Genomic DNA, 21,908 nt, shown 5'->3' with positions numbered 1-21,908 from the left:
CGGCGACCTGGAGCCTCTCCCCACCCAGCCCTCTGTCCGCCCGGGCACTGCCTCCGACAAGGGGCCCCCTGACATAACAGGCTCTACAGCTGTGGCGCAGAGGCCCATAAGGGCCCCGTCTGCTCTGCCTCGCCTTCGCACCCTTACTATTCTACTTCGGGCATGGCGGAAGTCGGAGGTCCAAGGATCTGTGGCCTGACCCTCGGATCCACAACAGGACATTGCAACTCACCTCCTCAGTTGCCCCGCGGAAACTTCCGCTTGGGCGGACGGCGCTGCGCGCGCATCCTCCACCCTGAGACAGGACTACGCCCGCGCAGGCGCTGCTCACTTCCCGACTGCGCTTCAGTTGTGCCTAACCGGGAACCCCACATCCCAGACGCCTTCGCGGGAGGCCCCCATCTGCCTCGAGACGGAGGTGTGGATTATTCCCTCATCGCCCGCCCCATTTGAAACGTTTCCTTCTTCTTCTGCGCATGTGCCAATGTGGAGCCAATCACAACGAGAGTTAAACTACGAAGCCTCTTCCCGCCAATCAGAAGCCCCAGGATCACTTCCCCTTCCTCAACCCCTCCCCTTGTCTCTTCAGGAACCCACTTTCTTCCTCAGTGCGTTTCTATGGCAACTCCTGGGTTGGCCCCTTAGAAATGGTATGCCTCACTGTTTTTCTAGGCGGTCCCTCAAAGATGGAGTTAAATATCCAGATGCCACCTGGTTCTGGTTCTGTTTCTACTCTCTTTCCCAGAGTGCTCAGCAGGACCTCTAAGAACGAAGACGCTGCTGGAGAGGGGAAGACAAAGGCAGGTGCTCGCACAGCCCTCCGGGAAATGGTGTCCGGGCTCCGGCGAGGAGGATTCTGGGCTGTTTAGCTCTGAGGCGATTCGCGCGGCACCGGAAGTGTCTGCGCTAAGGCGCGGGTGAGAGAAGTTGGGGCTCCCGCTCCGGGGGAGTCGGTGTCGCGTCTGTTAGCCCTGCTGTCGGCCATCTCGAGGTGCGGAGACGCTGGGGCTGGCGTCGCTGAGAACGCTGGAGGGTTGGCGTTCGGTCTTTTCTTTTCTAAGCGTTGACGAAATGCCAGTGGGGGCGTCTTCTGTAAAGGGAGCGTCGTCTTGGGCGGTGGGTGTCCGGGTGGAGTCTCGAACCCCTGTAGAGCCTGCTGGGGGCGAGACTTTTAGGTGTTTGCAGTTGTTTCCGGCAGCCCGGAGAGGAGCGATTTTACCTCATTATGCTTTATTTTTTTACTCTATTATTAGGTGAAGGAATCTGAGACTGTAAGAGGGGTATACGTTAGCTGAAGTCGTAGGCCGAGCTGGACAGGATCTTGGAGGGTGGATGGGTGTGCTTCAGGAGGCCAGAGGGATAGTAATTAGTTCTTAATTATCTGAGCATTTTCTTCCCCCCCCCCCATCCCATCCCACCGTGCGAGGTTGGTGCCAGTTCTCGATCTCTTATCCGATGCCCTTGGCGCCAGAATCATCTCGGAAATCATTTTCCAGAGTTTAGAAAGTGTATAGCGTTTGTATTTAAAATTAGGCAACATCCCGGCGGGAGCCTGGGCGGTTCTTGGTAATCACATATTTCTGCAGCGAGAAGCGTGAATATTCACGCTGAATGGCATGAAGATTATAAATCAATTTATGGGTATTCAGATCAAGCCTTGTGCCCAGTTTATGAATAAAGTTCTGGTTTTCAGAGCTTTGGAGATTTTGGAATTGTAAGTTAGGGACTATAGAGCAATTGTATTTGCCTTTATAATTGTACATGTGGAAACAGAGGTTCAGATGGAATAAGTGATCTGCTCGTGCACCTACGCTAAGAAGTAGCAAGATTTCTGGACTCCAGGGTCCAAGATTTTTCAGTCCTAGTAACTGTGGCTCCAGTCACTCCTAAAACTGGGTCAGGGTTGGAGTTTCTTCCCTCTCAAGGCTTCCCAGAAGCGTATAAGATGCGGGTAGAACATTTGGAAACTGTAGACAAAGTTCTCAAACTCAGGTATCCCTGAGAAGGAGCAGGCAAAGGAGATGTCATCCTGGTGAGGACTGTAGGGCATTGGGGAGCACTTGCCCTATCTAAATGGGGTGATTTTGAATGGGCTCCAAGTAACTGGCCTTGAAGGAATGCACACCAAGTGTTGCAGAATCCTAGGCTTTTTCAGAAGCTGAAAGTCCAATTTTTAGATATTTCCTACTTTTCAACTTTAAGACTACTTAAAAGAGATCTCTCCCTCCATAACATCCTCTCTGCCAAATAAAATATCGGTGGACTGAATTATATCCCCAGATTGCTGCATAATCTCTGTCATGTGGTTAAAGTCATTGTTCAGTAAACATTAGCACTTTTAACAGGTCTGCCATATCCCCTTATCTGCCATCACAAAATCCAGAAAACTTCAAAAAAACAAACTTTTTTCCCCCATAAATTTGGCACCCAAACAGGCCTGAACTGTTAAGGGAGTATTTATAATCTTTAATTCTCCCATGTAGTGTGAGTATTTATATGCTTTACTCTAGTAATGTTTAAGTGTTACATTATGAAAGGCTGCCTGCCCTATACTACACTGGGGTTTTTAATGAAATATACAATATGTATGCCGCCTCACCTTTTTAAAATTTGAAAATTTCTGAATTTTAAAACACCTCTGGCCCCAGAAGTTTTAGATATGTAGTTGTGGACCTGTGTCATTGTTAAGACCATCCCACTGCTTTGTAACTGTTTAATAATCCCTTTCAACGTTATCGATACATGCATGTTATTTGGGAAATACATAGTAATTTAAATGTGTAAAAAAAATACCTCTCTAGTGCAGCGTTTTGCATATTATGCATTTTGAAATTAATTCCGTGAGCAGCAACCATGATTGTTTTTATTGAAAATAATAAAAGAGACTAGAATAGAAAACATCTCGGGGCATCCTACTTTTTAAGAATGTTATTTCATGATGCTTATATTTCAGCTATGTTATGTGTGTGTGCAAGTTATCACAATATATATTGTCTTTATTACTGTGGGTCATAGTTAAAGAAGAAAAAGTTGAAATACAACTGTGTAGGAATAGCAGCAGTTTTGGAGGCCAACTCACCTGGACTCAAATCCTAGAGACGGTCATTGGAAATACAGGATTGCTGTAAGGGTTCATTTAGAGAGACATATTTGTTCTCTGAACACATATTTAAAAATACCTACTTTGTGCCAGGCTCACAGCAGTGAGTAAGATAAGAAAAGGTCCTGCGGAGATGACCTTAATAGACAACTACCTGTAATAAGTGTGAAGAATGGTTGTGAAGTTGCTTTGAAAGTTCTGAAACACTTTGGAACATTTGTAGTTTCAATAAGTACAGTTGTCTTTTGTGATTCCTGCAGGGAGACTCGTATTGGGACTTATCCCCTTACTTCTGGACGTTTTAGGGGCTTATCCAGCATGGACGGGGAGTCAAACATAGGAGGAAAGGAGACTTCCTCACAACTCCCTTGTCCTTCTCACAGCCCTCCCAGCCGGGAATATGGAGGGGAAGGAGGTGGAGCTTAGAAGACTAGCCACTGGGCTCTAATCGCTTGTGACTGTGGTGAGTTCATCAGGGGTGGTGGTCTAATTCTAATATTTCTTTTCATTTTTTAGTTGGGATAGGCTTATAGAAAGACGTCACTCCTCATCCAGTGTTGCTATCCAGGGGTAGAGTTCATGTAGGAGAGATGGAGTAAATGCTTGATTTTTTTCGCTTTATTTTCAGTATTCAGTATAAAGAATTAATCCCCCCTCCATTATCATGCAAAGATAACTACTTTATTTACATAAGTTGGTTCCTGAGTCCCTTGGGCATGACCCTAGTTAGAGTTCTTTCCAGGCTCATCTTGTTAATTTCCTGTCCCAGACTTGGAATCAGCCATTTGTTGGTATCTTTTAGTGAGAAATAGCATTGCTGGGTCCTAGAGATTGCATTGCTACTGGGTTAGCTGTCCTTTCTAGGCCTTTTCAGTGAACAAAGCTAGAAAATATACACGTGAAGACAGGGACTTTATCTGCTTTGTTCTCAGCTCATTGTCAGTGCTTGGTTGTCATCAGAAGGATGGGCGGACAGTAAACCGTGACAACCACCACTTGTTGAGCATCTTCTTCGTGGGTCAGGTCTGTGCTGAGCACTGTTTGTGCAGCACCCCACTTCATCCTCCCAGCAGCCGAAATTTAGAGATGAGAAGAGCAAGCTTGAGAGAGGTGAAATAACAAGGTTCTGTGGCTCATAAGTAGTAGAACCAGAATTTGAACTCAGGTCGGTCTGATAGACTCCAATGTCATACCCCTAACCATTTGGGCTTTCTGGGTGTCATATGGCAGGTGGGGATCCAAGTTCCTGCACCACCGACTGCTGGTATGACTTTCTCCTTTTGTTGAGCCCTGTCTATATGCTGGACACTTCCCAGGATATTCTCATCACTATAAACAGAGCAACCCTAAGGAGATGAGTTTTTTAGTCTCATTTCACAGGGGCAGGAGTTGAGACTCAGGTAGCATGTGACTTAACTTGTCCCAGGTTACACACAGAGGAAGGAACCAAGGCCAATCCTCAGACCCAAACTAAAAAGAGCTGGGTTTCATTTTTACCAAGTTGGTCTTACCCTCAAAGGCTGTACTGACTCTAACCAGGCCACTGATCTCATTACCAGTTTATAGGAAATGCAGAGAATAGAGGAACCGTTTCTCTATCTAGAGGAAGCAGCTCACTGTATCCAGAAGGTAGAATGTGATATCATGAGCATAGAAGAATAAGGAGCTGGGAGGGATAACAACAGTAAATTAAAAATCTTAAGAGCCTTGGTGTGGGTGTGTCTATCTGTTACTTTTCTCTTTGGAGCAATGAAAATTGTGTAAAATTGAGAGTGATGATGATTGTGCAACTAAGTGAGGAAACTATGAGACATTGACTTTATTTTGAATAGAATATAGACTATGGGAATATACCTCAGAAGATCTGCAGATTCAAAATAAAGAAATAAACCAAAAAAATCAAATGCAAAATGTGCACCTTGTTTGGAACCTGATTTGAACATCATTACAAAGATATTTGAAAAAAAAGATATTTGGAAAAAAAACCAACAAACATAGGACTATACAACACAGTGAACCCCTAATGTAGTGACGGACTATAGTTAATAGTACAATTATAAAAATGTTCTTTCGTAAGTTGTAACAAATGTACCACACTGATGCAAGGTGTTAATAATAGGGTGGTATCTGGGAACTCTGAGTTTTATGCATGATTTTTCTGAAAAACTGTAACTTCTAAAATAAATAAATAAATGGTGATTTCAAAGAATTGAAAAAGCACCAGCTTGAACTTCTGGAAATAAAAGATACAATGCTGACGTTAAAACTCAAAGGATATTCATCATTTCTTAGTAGATTTGCATCGATTTATAAAAAATAAAAAGACAACAGAAAAAGAAATAAAACGATAATAGAGAGAAAAAAACCAAAAAACTCAAAGGAGGGCCACAGTGGCTCAGCAGGCAGACTTCTCACCTGCTATGCCAGAGACCTGGGTTCATTTCCTGGTGCCTGCCCTGTCGGGGTGGGGAGGGGGGACTCAAATGAAAGATATTTGGAGAAACTAAAATATGAACTGACTATGAGAATGTATTAAGGACTTACTGTTATTTTTGTTAGGTGTGAAAACGATAATGTAGTTATTTAGGAAAATGCCCTTGGTTTTTAATAGATGCCTACACTTAAGTATTTAGGGTGAAATGTTATGATGTCTGAGATTTGATTTATGATGCTATAAAGAAAATAATATACTGCGCGCCAAAAAAAAAATCAGCCCAATGCAGGCCTTGTTAGATTTGGATTCCAACAAACTAACTGAAAACACACCATCGAAACAATCAGACAAATCTGAATATGGACTAAGTATTTGGTGATATTAAGGAGTTATTGTTAATACTAATTATAGGTGAAAACGGTGATACCTGGGATTAGCTTTAAAATACTTTAGCAAAAAAACCAAACAAACGTGGGGAAAGAGGCTTAGTAAATAAGATAGATGAATGTTAGTAATTATTAAAGTTGGGTGATGGGTGTATGGGGGTTTATTGCCTGTAACTCTGCTAATGTGGATGTTGAAAGTTCACGTAATGAGAGAAAAAAAAAGCTTTAATGCTTAAAAAAGTTGTACAAACAAAATAATAGATTTTAAGATGAGAGAGACCTGCACATAAGCCCTACCTATGTGGCCTTGATCACATCGTGCCCCTCTCCAAGACTCCGTTGTTGTTTTTTTTTTTAATATATATTTTTATTGTAAAAACTTAACATACAAAGATATATTCTTGACATAACACTCCATACGTGATGTACAATCAGTGGCTCACAATATCATCACATAGTTGCGTATTCATCACCATGATCATTTTTTGAACATTTGCATCACTCCAGCAAAAGAAATAAAAGAAAAAACTCATACATATCATACCCCAACCCCTCCTTCTCATTGACCACTAGTGTTTCCATCTACCCAATTTATTTTACCCTTTGTCCCTCCATTATTTATTTATTTTTATCCATATTTTTTTACTCATCTGTCCATACCCTGGATATAAGGAGCATCAGACACAAGGTTCTCACAATCACACAGTCACATTATAAATGTTATATCTTTATACGATTGTCTTCAAGAATCTAGTCTACTGGAACACAGCTCAACAGTTTCAGGTGCTTCCCTCTAGCCACTCCAATTCACCGTAAACTAAAAAGGGATAGCTGTATAGTGTGCAAGAATAACCTCCAGGATAACCTCTCAACTCTGAAATCTCTCAGCCACTGAAACTTTATTTTGTCTAATTTTGCTCTTACCCCTTTTGGTCAAGAAGCTTTCTTTTTTTTTTTTTAATTTTTAAATTAAAAAAATATATATAACAAACGCAAAATTCTTAACTTATGTTCATTCCGTTCTACATATGTAATCAGTAATTCATGATATCATCACGTAGTTGCGTATTCATTATCATGATAATTTCTTGAAACATTTGTATCTATTCAGAAAAAGAAATAAAAAGAAAACAAAAAAATTCATGCATACCATACCCCTTACCCCTCCCTTTCATTGATCACTAGCATTTCAATCTAAATTTATTTTAACATTTGTTCCCCTTATTATTTATTTTTATTCCATATGTTTTACTCATCTGTTGATAAGGTAGAAAAAAGGAGCAATAGATACAAGGTTTTCACAATCACACAGTCATATTATGAAAGCTGTATCATTATACAATCATCTTCAAGAAACATGGCTATTGGAACACAGCTCTGCATTTTCAGGCAGTTCCCTCCAGCCTCTCCATCACATCTTGACTAACAAGGTGATACCTATTTAACACGTAAGAATAACCTCCAGGATAACCTCTCAACTCTGTTTGGAATCTCTCAGCCATTGATACTTTATTTTGTCTCATTTCACTCTTCCCCCTTTTGGTCAAGAAGGTTTTCTCAATCCGTTGATGCTGAGTCTCAGCTCATCCTAGGGGTTTTCTCAATCCCTTGATGTTGAGTCTCAGCTCATTATAGGATTTCTGTCCCTTTGTGCCAGGAAGGTCCACACCCCTGGGAGTCATGTCCCACATACACAGGGGGAGGGCAGTGAGTTTGCTTGTTGTGTTGGCTGGAGAGAGAGGTCACATCTGAGCAACAAAAGAAGTTTTCTTGGGGGTAACTCTTAGGCCTAATTTTAAATAGGCTTGACCTATCCTTTGTGGGGTTAAGTTTCATATGAACAAATCCCAAAATTGGGGGCTCAGCCTGTAGCTTTGGTTGTCCCCACTGCTTGGGAGAATATTAAGAATTCAACTTGGGAAAGTTCAGTTTTTCCCCTTTTTCATCATTCCCCAAAGGGGACTTTGCAAATACTTTTTTATTCACTGTACAGATCACTTTGGGATTTATCAGGGCATCACTCTGGACAAACCAACAAATCTAATGCCCTACTCAGGGTTCTATGTACTTATGGTGTTCAATTAAGCTGTCTACATAAGTTATATTAGGAAATGCCCCAGTCAAAATATAAATTTTGTACCAAATAAACATTTTTTTGCTTTAGTCTCACATAAAATTTTAAAATATTACCATCTATTTTCAGCACCCTGCAGTAATGACATTCCTTTGTTCTTCCTCATGCAAAAACATTTTTAAAATTTGTACATTTAGTCACTATCATAATACACTCTAGGCATTCCTAGATTAATACCATTTCAGTCTTTATCATCTTTCTTTCTGTTTTCATTTGTGCCCCCAGCCCTTCTCCCTCTATCATTCTCACATTCAGCTTCATTCAGCGTTTTAACATAATTATATTACAGTTAGGTAGTATTGTGCTATCCATTTCTGAGTTTTTACAATCAGTCCTGTTGCACAATCTGTATCCCTTCAGCTCCAATTATCCAATATCTTATTCAAGAAGGCTTTCTTGAGCTCTTGATGCCAGGTCCTGGCTTATCCCGGCCTTTCTGTCCCACGTTACCAGGGAGATTTACCCCCCAGGGAAGTCTCCCATTTTCTTGCCTACGAAACCTAAGAACAGCAAAATGTCTTATGTCTGAAAGTTCTTCTAACCTTATTCTAACAGTTTATCTCAAAAGCCTGACAGTTTTGAGGGCTGGTGGTTTGTTGATGACTGACAGTGTGTGGCCTTTCAGGAATTTGTGGCCTTCAAGGACGTAGCCATGGACTTCACTTTGGAGGATTGGGAGCAGCTGGGGATGGACCAGGGGGACCTGTTTTGGGACATGGCGCTGGACAACTACCAGGACCTCTTCCTGCTGAGTGAGTATCCGCTGCTCTGACCACCACTCTGCCTGATGACCTTGTGGCTCCCTGTCACCCAGAGGATGAAGTCCAACTCCTGAGCACTTTGGCTGGCATTCTCCAGCCCAATGGTCTCATTAGGGGCAAGTCTGACCTTGGGGGCATCTGGCAATGTATGCAGACATTTTTGATTGTCACCGTTAGGTGGAAGGGTACACCTGCCATCCAGTGGGTAGGCACCAGGGATGATGCTAAACACTCCACAGTGCACTGGTCAGTAGCTATTTGCAAATGGTTTGTCTGGCTCTCTGGTGCTGGGAAAACCATCATCCTAGAATGTTGTGAGAAGGATGTAACAGGAAGAAAGGACAGATACTGCAGTCACTCGGCCTTGGGGTGTAACCCATCTTTAAGTAGGAGGTTGCTGTTTTCTGTACTTGGGCATTTCCCTTCTTGAATAGCACACAGCCCTCCCTTGTGGGTTTCTCCTGAGATTAAAGCCATGAGTAGGAGGCTGAAAACCAGCCTTTTGACTTGACCACAGAAATGTAACAAGGTAAGAATTCTATTCCCTTCGCAATTTATTGTTTTCCAGAAAATCTTTTATCCTTTTTTTTTAAAGAACGCATGTCTTTTGTGTTAAGAAATCAAAGAGAAATTAAAATTAAAAAAAAAGAAAGAAAGAAATTATGGTACTCTAAGTGTCAGTAGGGCTGTGGATGAGAAACCCTTATCTGGCCCCAGCTCCTTTCTCTAGCCTTATCACCCCACTTTCTTACGGATCATTCTAGAGTAATCCCTCCAGCTGATACTCCTGATCTTTTCAGATGCTCTTCCCTCTACCTAGAAGTCTCTGGACCCTTCACTGCTTTAGGGTTTTCTCTTTTTTTAAGTGTGAACTATGACCCCAGGAGCACTCCCTACCCCTCTTCCCTCCTTAGCTCCATTACTTTCTTTCTTTTTAATCATTATGAACAGCAAACATACGAACATTATTGACATACAAACCTCGATATGGTTACACTCATTGGCTCACAATATCATCACATAGTTTTGTATTCATCACCATGATCATTTTTTGAACATTATCAGCTCCATTACTTTCTAACTACCTATTTTGCTATCTGGCCTACTCTATCATAACATGAGCTCACGAGGGCAGGAAATTTTTTTCAACTGTTTTGTTCACTGGTGTATTCCTAGTATTTGAAAACAAACAGTACCTGCCGTTAGATGCTCAATAAATGTTTGTTAAATTAATAAAGGAATAGCAGAAATAGCTGTGTCAGGAGCCAGGTCCTAGGTAGGGTGAACACTCAAAATCATCTTTTTTAGTCCTCCAGAAACCCCTGAGGAAGTTTGATTGTCCCCATTTTGCCAATGGGGAACTGAGATTCAGAGTTGGGAAGTCACCTTCCCAGCACTACACAGTAAGCAAGTGACAGACCCAGGCTCTAGCTCGGGTCTCTCCAGCTCCAGGCCACGCCACCCCAGGCCACTATCAGGGTTACCATAATCCTCGTTGACTCAGCTCCCTTTTTCTAGTTCCTCAGTTATGTATTCACCAAGAAACAGAAGAAAAATTTATTCCGAAACATGGTAGAAACAAATTCCATGCTTTGGAAAATGCCATTTGGTGTAATTTCATCACATTGGGGCAGGTTTTCTCCCGATTGAGGTCATAGGTGCTACAGAGCAGCTGCAGGCAGATCCTATCCCAGTGTCCTTGAACTTTTTTTATCTACAGCTGACAGTAAGAAATACGTGTACCTCAACTCCCTCAGCACAGATGTACACGTTTATATGAATAAGAATAGTGTATTAGTTTCCTGTTGCTGCTGTAACAAAGTACCCAAAACTTAGTGGGTTAAAGCAAAATGAATTTATTATTTTATGAAGTACCAGGGGCCAGAATTCCAAAGTGGGTCCCGTTGGGCTAAAATCAAGGTATTGGGAGGGTTGCATTCCTTTCTGGAGACTACAGGGGAAAATTCATTCTCTTGCCTTTTCCATGTTCTAGGATCTGCCCCCATTCCTTGGCTCATTGTCCCTTACTCCATTTGTAAAACCAGCAGTGGTTGGAGAGTCCGGATGTCCTGTCACTCTGACACTAAGTCTCCTGCCTCCCACTTTGACTTCACAAGATCCTGGGATGACACGGTCCATCCCAGTAATCCCGGGTCAGGTCATCTTCCCAACTCAGGCTCAACTGATTAGCAGTTCTCCCTCCATCCCAACTTTCTTCATTTTCCCTTGCTGTATAATAGAACATATTCACAAGGTCCAGAAATTAAGACGTGGACGTCTTTGGGAGGGGAGGTGCATTCTTACCTCTATCACAAGTAGTATATAAAACAAAAAACACTTTCTAAGTGTAGTGCTCTCTAACATTTTATATTTTAAAAAATGCTAGTCATGGCACACTAAATTGATAGGTTTCCATGGTTTGGAAAATGCAACTCTAATTTACCAGTGTGTTTTTATTTCCAAATAACAAAAACTGAAGGTAAAACATCTTAAATAGTGGTGATGGTGGTAGATCCATTATTTCACATATCAAGTGCAAAGGGAAGGCTGTTTCAGAATTGGTTAATTCAGCAGCTTAGATAACACAGTCAAGGACCCAGCCTCCTTCCTTCTCTCTTCTCTCTGCCACCCTCAACACATCAGCTGAATATACTGAATTTGACCAATTTATGCCAACCTCCTCTGCAGAGCATCTGTCCATCCACACTCTCACCTGCCCTGGCGAGGGCCCTCTTGCTACTCTATAACCTTACTCAAATAGGTTATAGAGTTGTATTTCATTGTTCACTTTTTTTACTCACGAGATGTATTTGTCTTTCTGTATGTTAACCCCTTATCATTTTTAGATGGTGCACATCTCTTTTTCCACTCTGGGATCACTTTGACTTTTTTTAATATGATTAAATTTATCTTTTTTCCTTTTTTTTTCTTTTGCTTTTGGAGTTTAGCTTAGGATATTACCTTGTATTTTTCTTCTATAAACTTGATAGTTCTTTATTTCACATTTAGGTTTTTAAGTCTATCACAGAGACCACAAAGCTTCATATGTTTACTCCCTGGTCCTTTAAGAACAAGTTTGCATACCTCTGATATAAATAATTTATGCCTTTCTCTCTTTGATGAAACTCCTTCTCATTCTTTCATACCCACTTCAAACCATCCCTTCTGGAAGCCTTTACAGACTTTCTCCTTCAAGCAGAAAGTTGCTCACTTCCTTGGGCTCCCTGAGCCCATGCAGCCCTTGATTAGAGCCCTGGTCCCATTGGTTGGTAACTTTCTCTAAAGCTGAACCTCTCACCCTGAACAGATTAGGAGGTTCACAAGGGCGAGACCAGGCCTGATGGCTCAGCCTAGCATTTGAGGCACATGGTTGATGTGTCCCTGGCCGCTTGACCCCTTGCCCTGTCCCCTCATCTTCTTCCCCTCCTGGGACACTAGACTTCCCCCTGCTTGGAGAGCTAGCCTGGGGCCTTTGCACATGCAGTCACTTCTACTACTGTCTTTTCTCTCTTCTTCAGTTGCCAAACTTGTCCCCTTTCTTCAAGACTTTATTGAGAAATTACTTCCCCTTCCCAGGCCAGGTTGAACTTCTTCTTTAGACCCCATATCTCCTGCATATAGCCTCTATCCCTTAGAGATAGGCCTCTGTGCTCCACCTGGCCCTCCTTCCCACATGGAAGTTGGCTGAGGGCAGAGCCCAGGACTGATTGGACTCCGAATCCCAAGCCCGTTCCATCCCTGGGCCTGGCCCACAGAGCTCAGGTGATGTGTGGTCCAGGATGAGCGAGTAAGTCATGAAGGAGCAATACATCTGCCCATCTACAGCTGTTAACAGCTTTGATTACCCTGATCACTGGCAGTCTTGGTGGGTCTCTCCCCTCCATCAGATTGGAAACGCTCCAGAGCAGGATGTTCTGATTTCATGGACATCCCTGGAATCCCCTGGCACAGGAGGTTTTTGCCAGATCAACGTTCAAATAGTTGGAAAGGCCAGAAGGTGCCCACTGAGCGTCTGGATGGACCCACCCACTCTTGTTGACGAATCTGTGTTCTCTCCTTGCAGACCCTCCCAGACCCAAACTGACCTCCCATCAGGATGGCAGGGAAGAGCTGGAAGCCCTGGTGAGAGGAAGCCCCAGAGCATCAAGTCCTGGTGAGTGAGTAAGAACCAGGCCGGCAGGGAGGGGCATACAAACAACTGGCAAGAGGATGGTGGGCTAGTAGGGAATGGCCCTTTATTATTATTTTTTTTCCAAGTTGTATAAGGTTGACTTTATTTTATTTTATTTTATATTTTTATTGACAAACTTCACATACATACAGTCTATATATGTTGTACAGTCAGTGGCTCACAGTGTCATCACTTAGTTGTGTATTCATCACCATGATCATTTTTAGAACATTTGCAACACTCCAGAAAAAAAAATAAAAAGAAAAAAGAAAAATCTCATACATCCCATATCCCTTACCTCTCCCTCTCATTGACCACTAGTTTTGCAATCTACCCTATTTATTTTACCCCTTAGTCCCCCTATTATTTATTTTTTATCTATATTTTTTTACTCATCTGTCTGTACTCTTGATAAAAGGAGCATCAGATAATCACATAGTCACATTGTAAAAGTTGTGTCATTATACAGTCGTCTTCACAGGTATTGGAACATGGCTCAGCAGTTTCAGGAACTTTCCTCTAGCTACTCCAAAACACCATAACTAAAAAAGAATATCTATATAATTCATAAAAATAACCTTCAGTATAATTTCTCAACTCAGTTTGAAATCTCTCAGCCACTGAAACTTTATTTTGTCTCATTTCTCGCTTCCTCCTTTTGGTCAGGAAGGCTTTATCAATCCCATGATACCAGGTCCTAGTGAATCCTGGGAGTGCTGTCTCACAGTGCCAGGGAGATTTACACTCTTGGGAGTCATGTCCCACATAGTGGGGAAGGCTGTGAGTTCACCTGCTAAGTTGGCTTAGAGAGAGAGAGAGTGAGGAACGGCCCTTTCTTACCCTCCATTCACAGAACCTCCAGCCAGAGACTGGAGTCAGCCATCAGCACATCTTCCCAGACATCTCCACACCCAGTGTCTGGGTTTCATTCTTCAACTTGCTAGATTCATCCCAGTGGTATTGGCGCACCTGGGTAGGCCCCTCACTCTCTGGCCTGCCAACCATGTATTTGTGTCCCTCAGCTTTCAAAGTATATCTGTCCTTCTGTTCCCTCTTCATTCCTTCCTGGCTTAGGAAGGATGGGCTTTCTGTTCCCTATCTCTCCCCTGTCCTTCTTTAGGCACCCTCAGCACTGCAGGTCCTTCGGTCAGCCTGTATTACTCCCTTGGGATAGGCCCCAAAGGGCATACTCAGTGACCACCCCTGTTGGTAGTTCATGCCCAGGCATTAATGCCACCAAGAGCATTTGCTCTGCCACATTCCAGTCCAGGGTTAGTGCAGATGGAGCTGGTTAGGCAGCTAGGTGCCTAGGGTGCTATTATCGGCCAGGACCTCCCTGTACAAGAAAGCAGAGGCAGGTGCGTTGCTGGGGTCTGGGACTTTTCTCATCCTGGTGATATTAACATGAGGAAGGACCCCCCCCAAGTCAGAGGTACACGGGAGTGGTGTCCATACTCAGTGGTCTTAGCCTCCATCTCTGGTCAGCTTCAGCAGTGTTCTTGGCTCACCTCTCATGAGCTCTGGAATAAGAGCTCTCTGCAGTACCCTATTCACTGTACCAGTGCTTTTGTATAATTTACTCACCCAGATCCAGACTCCTTACCATCTCTGATTTCTCTTTCCATCACCTCAACATATAGGACATTTCTGAACATAAGTAGTCAGACCTTTACTAACAACCAGATACATTTCCTAAGCTAATCTCATACCTCTTCCTCTTCCAATAGCTACAATCATATTGTATTCCTATAACTTGTTTCTCTTTCCCCCTTTGACAGTAGACTTCTCTAGGAAGTAGACTTAAGCAGAGTCATGCTTGAATTCCCAGGTCCCAACACCATGCTTGGCATATAAGAAATGCCTGTATAGGCCTGTTGACACATTCCAGGGGTGGAGTAGAAAACAGTATGAGCAAAGGTATGGTGAGAAAAATGAGCCAGATAATTGTGGGAGACACAGTAGAGGCAAAGTTGACAATTAAGGGCAGCACTTGGTTTTGGAAAGTTTTAGTTTGCGAGTTTCAATTCCAGGCTGAAAGACACTGAGCAGTCTCTGAGCTACCAAATATTAATAGATGGTGAGCCAGAAATTGCAGAAGGAACACGCTTGGAAAAGCGTATTGATAGTGCAAGAAGTGGGGAGAGGGGTGGAATAGAGCAGTGAAATTTGTGTTTGAGCAACATTCCCAGAGAGCAGTATGACTTGGTAGTTAAGATGAGCTGGGTTTGAATCCTAGTTCCACCTCTTAGCTGTGAAAAAGTTTAACCATGTCCACCTGTGAGGGACTGTGGCTATGAGGAGTAATGGAATGTGTGTCTGATGTCAGCGAGCAAGCATGCCACAAATGGGAATTACTGTGTTCAGAGAACATTCCCTGTGGCCATCCTCCCATCTGGCAGGCCCGGACTGGCATTGGAGATAAATAGATGAGCAATGGATTGTCCCCTTCAAATAGCTCACCATCTGGTCAGGGGTCAGATGCACTAAAAAACAATCACAGAAGGCAGTAAGTCCTTCAATGGCACTCCAAGAATACATGACAGGGCACTGTGGGGGCTGTCAGAAAGGATGCAACCCAAGCTGAGCACTGAAGGACACCTGGGAGTTTACTCAGGAAGTGTGATACAGGATGAGGGATCAGTAAAGGCACAGAGATAGGAGAATAGGGTAGACTCGGGGAACTGCAAGATTTCTGTGGGGCTGGCACAAAGAATGCTGGTACTTTTTGTCTCCAGGCCAGGACAAGTCATGGAAGGCTTTTAATCAGGGGAGTGACATGGTCAGATCTGTTTATTAGAAAGTCCTTTGAGGTTAGTGTAGATGAGTGGAAAGAGAAATGGGAGGCCAAGTAGGAACCTGGGAGTTGATGATAGAGAGGAGAGAAAGGAATTGAGAAACTGAAGGAGACTTTACAGGAAGTTGGGCACCTGACTTGAGGGAGGAGAGGAAAGTGATGACTGACTCCTATGATTCTGGCTTAGAGGACTGGATGGATAGTGGTAGTGTTCTCTGGGATAGAGGACCCATAATATCAGGAGCAGGATTTTGGTGACAGTGATAGAAAGGAAGAGAGAAAGGAGATGATGAGTCTGGAAGACTTTTTAGGGAACATATTTTAATGTAGTCCTGAGTGATGGTGGTGAATATTGACTGAGAGTATCTCCTTCCCTACTGAAAGACTGCTGCTCCCACCTTCCCTCTTAGCCTTCCTGGAAGTGTGTTCTTTGTTCTCAATGATACTAGTTGAAACTAGATCACTACCTCCAGTCTCCTTTTATTGATTCCCATTTTGGAGAACCTTGACCCAAGTCCTGTCACCCATATTCCCACTAGTCTGTGTTCTCATCCTCCAGTTCCTATCTTTTCACCACAGGGAAAAGGAGACATTTGCACTTTCCTTCTCTTTCAGACATGGCTGAAATCAAGAACTCTCCTCTTAAGCAAGAAGAAGGACTATCCCTGGAGCTAATGGAGACCTTTTCAAAGGATGGCCTCTGGAACTCCAATTTGGGAGAAGCCTGTATTGGTGAGAGCTGGTTAGAAAATTTGCTAGGAGATCCAGAAAGTCTTCTGAGGTCTGATGTCACCAACAAGGAAAGTCCCACAAAATTCGATAGTCAAGAACCTAAGAGAAGTTTTAGTCCAAGGTCTCTCCTTTTCATGGGAGAGGATTCCATGATGTGTGATCTTCCTGAAAAGAACCTTACACCAGTTGAGTCTAAAGAATGTAGGAATGACTTTGGATACTACTCAGACCAGAGCCAACAGGACACAGTCCAGGAGGAAGAGAAACTGTACAAATGTAGTGAGTGTGGAGAAACCTTCAGTCAAAGTTACCAACTCATTCAGCACTGGGTTATTCATACTCAAGAAAAACCCACTGTGTGCCAAGGCTATGAGCAAGATTCCAGCCCAAGTTCATGCCCTAATGTGCATCAGTTTACTCACACGAGCTATATATTCTATGTATGTATTGAGTGTGGGAAAACTTTCAGTCAAAATACACACCTCCTTTGGCATCAGAAAATTCACAGAAAAGAAAAACCATCTAAGGGTCAGGATGGTGACCGTGCATCCAGTCACAGTGCACAGCGTGCTCCAAAGCAGAAAATTTACATAGCTAAGAAGTCCTACAAATGTAATGAATGTGACAAGAGTTTTGGCCGAATCTTTCATCTTACTCGACATCAGCAAACCCATACTCGGAAACGCTATGAATGTGCCACATGCAAGGAGACCTTTAGCTTTCGTAAACATCTTATCCAACATCAGAAAATTCACATTGCAAAAAGTACTGCTGAATGTCAGGAGTGTGGGAAGTCATTTAGGCGGAACTCATCGCTTATCAAACACCAGTTTCTTCATACTGGAGAAAAACCTTATAAGTGTAATGAATGTGGGAAACCCTTTAGCCATGCCTCAACACTAAAGATTCATCAGAGGGTCCACAGCGGAGAGAAACCTTATAAATGCAGTGAATGTGGGCGAGCCTTCTTCCGGAACACTCACCTTAGTGAACATCAGAGAATTCACACAGGCTATAGGCCCCATAAATGTCATGCATGTGTCAAGAGTTTCAGCCGGCCCTCACACCTTATTCGACATCAGTCGAAGCATATCACAGAAAAACTCTACAGTTGTGCTGAATGCAAGGAGACTTTCAGTCAAAATGAACACCTTGTTCAACATCAAAAAATCCATGCTGTAGATACCCCCTATGAATGTCAGGAGTGTGGGGAACGCTTCATTTGCATCTCAACTCTAAATTGCCACCAGAATGTTCACATCAGAGAAAAACAAAGAATGGATGAGAGCGGGACAATCTTGAATCAGAATGCACGACAGAGAGAGTATCCAAGGATTGGTGAGAAGTGCTATAAATGTAACAAATGTGAGAAAACCTTTAGCCACAGCAAGTACCTAAATCAGCACCAGAGGGTTCATACCAAGGTGAAGCCCTTTGAATGTAAACAGTGTGGGAAAGCCTTTAGCCAAAGTACACAACTTATTCGCCACCAAAGACTCCACTCTGGAGTGAAACCATATGAATGTGGGGAATGTGGGAAAACCTTTCGCCGCAGGTCCTCCTTCATAGAACATCAGGCCTCCCACACAAGTGAACATGCCTTTAAATGCAATGAGTGTGGAAAGATCTTCAGCCAAAGTACACAGCTTTCAGCACATCAGTTAATTCATAGTGGTGAGGAACCCTTTCAGTGTAACAAGTGTGACAAAGTCTTCACTGAGATTAGTTATCTTATTCAACATCAGAGTATTCATACCAGAGAGAAGCACTTTGAGTGTAAAGAATGTGGGAAAATTTTCCGTCAGAGCTCATGCCTTTCTAAACATCGGAGAGTTCACACAGGTGAGAGACCCTACAAATGCAGTGACTGTGGGAAGACCTTCAGCCTGGGTGCTCAACTTATTCGACACCAGAGAGTTCACACTGGAGAGAAACCTTATATGTGTAAGGAATGTGGGAAAGCCTTCAGCCAGAGCTCATGTCTTTCTGTTCACCGAAGAATTCACACTGGAGAGAAGCCCTACATATGTGAGAAATGTGGAAAAGCCTTTGCCCAGAAAGCCAATCTAATGCAACATGAGCGAATTCACACTGGTGAGAAGCCTTATGCCTGCAGTGTGTGTGGCAAAGCCTTTGGCCTCAGCACTCACCTTAGTCAGCACCAGAGAATTCACACTGAAGAGAGACCTTATGAATGTCAGTATTGTCAGAAAGCCTTTAGATGCTGCTCGGGCCTAAACCGACATCTGCGAGTTCACACTGAAAAGTAACTGTGGCTGGTAGAGGCAGTACAACAGAGAACATGTGTCTCTGATGTCTAAAATGGATACTGCTACATTCAATCTACCTTCCTATGCCCCACCCCAAATAAATCTCTATTTCTGTTATAAAGCTTGCACACATGAGTTTCATGGAAACACAAAACTTGAGAAGCAATATAGCATCAGGGTGAAGAGGTAGACACTGGAGCTAGTTCGCCTGAGTTAATTACCAGCTGTCCCATGTACTACCTCAGTGACCTTGGGAAAGTTGTGGAACCTCTTAGGGCTTCAGTGTCCTCATCTGTTAAAATAGGACTGGTTTTGTTCTATACCTCAGAGGACTGTTGTGAGGATTAACTAAGTTAATACATGTAAAGCACTTAGAAGAAGCCCAGCACATAATAAGTACTCACAAAGTATGAGCTTTGAGTACACATTAGATATTACATAAATATATTCTTTTATATTAAAAGGAAGAAAAGTGTTGGCAGGCTTCTAGCTCTGTTTACTGCAGTTAATGTTCTTACTGTTATTATACATGGCTTTAATTAAGTTTTTCTTCAGAATTAACCTTAAGCTTAATTTGGTTCCCCAAACCTAGCACCTTGCTTTCTAAAATTGCTGGTGTTTTCCTTCCTTTCCTCCATCTCTAGTTTGTCCTAGATATTTTTAAATTAACCCACAGGAAGTCAAGAAAAACATGTTAATTCCGAACTCCTAAGCTTGCAAACTGCTCATTCCAAAAGGAGCTACGTGCACACACACTGCCCACCCCTTCCCATTATCTTCCCTCTGCTACCCCACTTACAGCTGTTGGCTATACAGTTTGAGAGCCAGTTTATCATGGAAGTTAATAACCCTGAAAACACAGTTGGATTTGGTCAGGAATGCTTCATTGACTATTGCCTTAGAGCACAGCCTATCCAGAAGAGGTGTTTACTGGTGAAATTATGCTGTATGAAAATGATAACTGGGACTTTTACCGTGTAGCAAACCTTTATCACAGGTAGCCACTTACCAGACGCATGGCTTCTTGGCTCTGGTGGGAGTATACCAATATGCAAAGCCCTGCCATTGCTTCTGGAATGAGAAACGGAACGAAAGAGCCTGTATTCATAGTACTGTCACTTGATGATTGACATCTAAATTTGCACATTCATTCATGTCACATAGCAAGGTCTGTGGCTATCAAGTATTGTTGGAGAGCCCAGTGTCCTTACTTTTGGAGCCCTCGAATAAGCCATTCATGTTGGCCAAGCCAATTCCATAAGCTGAGACTCACAATTGTGTGATGAGCTAGCTGCCTCTTGATGGAGCTGCCTCAACTCTGAATGTATCCTACCCCTTAAACTAGCCACTCATCTACTGAACTGGAGATATTGGATACTGACACACTTAATAGCTCATATTTGGGGTACTTAAAGTTTTGGAGAATATGCTCTGTACTCTTGGGCTTTTAGAACTTTGCAGTTTGAGTTCTGCTCTTGGTTTTGTGGTTTCAGCGGTTTGGGCACTTCTTGATTGGCCATTGGGCACATACTTCAGTGGAGAGCATACTGTTTTTTTTTTTTTTTTTTTTTTTTTAATTTTTTTATTAATCAAAAAAAAGAAAAGAAATTAACACAACATTTAGAAATCATTCCATTCTACAAATGCACTCAGTAATTCTTAGTATCATCACATAGATGTATGATCATCATTTCTTAGTACATTTGCATCGATTCAGGAAAAGAACTAGCAAAACAGCAGAAAAAAATATAGAATGTTAATGTAGAGAAGAGAATTAAAATAATAATACTAATAATATATATATATATATAAAGGAAAAAGAAAAAAAACAAAAACAAAAGATACAAACACACAGACAAAAAACCATATTTCAGGTGCAGCTTCATTCAGTGTTCCAACCTAGTTACATTACACTTAGGTATTATTGTGCTGTCCATTTTTGAGTTTTTGTATCTAGTCCTGTTGCACAGTCTGTATCCCTTCAGCTCCAATTACCCATTATCTTACCCTGTTTCTAACTCCTGCTGGTCTCTGTTACCAATGATATATTCCAAGCCTATTCTCGAATGTCGGTTCACATCAGTGGGACCATACAGTATTTGTCCTTTAGTTTTGGGCTAGACTCACTCAGCATAATGTTCTCTAGGTCCATCCATGTTATTACATGCTTCATAAGTTTAGTCTGTCTTAAAGCTGCATAATATTCCATCGTAGGTATACGCCACAGTTTGTTTAGCCACTCGTCTGTTGATGAACATTTTGGCTGTTTCCATCTCTTTGCAATTGTAGATAATGCTGCTATAAACACTGGTGTGCAAACGTCTGTCTGTGTCTTTGCCCTTAAGTCCCTTGAGTAGATACCTAGCAGTGGTATTGCTGGGTCGTAATCCATTCTGCCATTCTATGTCTTTTGATTGGGAAATTCAGTCCATTAACTTTTAGTATTATTACTGTTTGGATAATATTTTCCTCTACCATTTTGGCTTTTGTATTATATATATCATATCTGATTTTCCTTCTTTCTACACTTTACTCCATACCTCTCTCTTCTGTCTTTTCGTATCTGACTCTAGTGCTCCCTTTAGTATTTCTTGCAGAGCTGGTCTCTTGGTCACAAATTCTCTCAGTGACTTTTTGTCTATAAATGTTTTAATTTCTCCTTCATTTTTGAAGGACAATTTTGCTGGATATAGGAGTCTTGGTTGGCAGTTTTTCTCTTTTAGTAATTTAAATATATCATCCCACTGTCTTCTAGCTTCCATGGTTTCTGCTGAGAAATCTACACATAGCCTTATTGGGTTTCCCTTGTATGTGATGGATTGTTTTTCTCTTGCTGCTTTCAAGATCCTCTCTTTCTCTTTGACCTCTGACATTCTAACTAGTAAGTGTCTTGGAGAACGCCTATTTGGGTCTATTCTCTTTGGGGTGCGCTGCACTTCTTGGATCTGCAAATTTAGGTCTTTCATTAGAGTTGGGAAATTTTCAGTGATAATTTCTTCCATTAGTTTTTCTCCTCCTTTTCCCTTCTCTTCTCCTTCTGGGACATCCACAACACGTATATTTGTGCGCTTCATATTGTCATTCAGTTCCCTGATCCCCTGCTCAAGTTTTTCCATTCTTTTCCCT

At 42.3% G+C, this 21,908-nt stretch overlaps 2 protein-coding genes across 26 annotated transcripts in view; one reads left to right on the top strand and one right to left on the bottom strand.

The window, feature by feature from the left end:
* VRK3 (VRK serine/threonine kinase 3) overlaps window positions 1-1,167 on the bottom strand; it is a 43,271-nt gene extending 42,104 nt beyond the window's left edge. For 2 of the 9 annotated variants that reach the window (XM_077130972.1, XM_077130978.1), the window contains exon 1: window positions 233-619. The gene's annotated coding sequence lies outside the window, so the exon portion shown is untranslated. Of the gene's footprint in view, window positions 1-232; window positions 629-661 lie in introns of those variants that run through there. The other 7 variants (XR_013163298.1, XM_077130973.1, XM_077130974.1 and 4 more) reach the window with 7 other exon arrangements.
* ZNF473 (zinc finger protein 473) lies at window positions 23-20,331 on the top strand. 17 transcript variants are annotated; one of them, XM_077130928.1, is made up of 7 exons: window positions 23-650; window positions 746-917; window positions 3,361-3,563; window positions 4,033-4,210; window positions 8,680-8,806; window positions 12,879-12,968; window positions 16,396-20,331. In XM_077130928.1, the coding sequence occupies exons 4-7, from the start codon at window positions 4,187-4,189 to the stop codon at window positions 18,780-18,782; spliced, it is 2,628 nt and encodes an 875-aa protein (XP_076987043.1). In that variant the 5' UTR covers window positions 23-650; window positions 746-917; window positions 3,361-3,563; window positions 4,033-4,186; the 3' UTR covers window positions 18,783-20,331. The 17 variants fall into 17 exon arrangements, with proteins under 17 accessions (XP_076987043.1, XP_076987046.1, XP_076987044.1 ...); XM_077130931.1 differs by having other exon boundaries at window positions 746-991; window positions 3,484-3,563; XM_077130929.1 differs by having other exon boundaries at window positions 746-991; window positions 3,406-3,563.
* The last annotated feature ends 1,577 nt before the right edge of the window (window positions 20,332-21,908 follow it).

The sequence above is a fragment of the Tamandua tetradactyla genome, chromosome 16 (assembly GCF_023851605.1).
Source record: "Tamandua tetradactyla isolate mTamTet1 chromosome 16, mTamTet1.pri, whole genome shotgun sequence".
NCBI lineage: Eukaryota > Metazoa > Chordata > Mammalia > Pilosa > Myrmecophagidae > Tamandua > Tamandua tetradactyla.
The sequence above is the reverse complement of the archived record's forward strand: the minus strand, read 5'-3'. Positions and strand labels throughout refer to the sequence as shown.

What these genes read in the sequence shown, in the direction of transcription:
- ZNF473 (XM_077130928.1), top strand. Translation starts at nt 4,187, where the DNA reads ATGAGAAGAGCAAGCTTGAGAGAG. An exon ending in GAAGAGCAAGCTTGAGAGAG is followed by an intron (nt 4,211 to 8,679) that starts GTGAAATAACAA and finishes GTGGCCTTTCAG; the next exon opens with GAATTTGTGGCCTTCAAGGA. An exon ending in CCAGGACCTCTTCCTGCTGA is followed by an intron (nt 8,807 to 12,878) that starts GTGAGTATCCGC and finishes CTCTCCTTGCAG; the next exon opens with ACCCTCCCAGACCCAAACTG.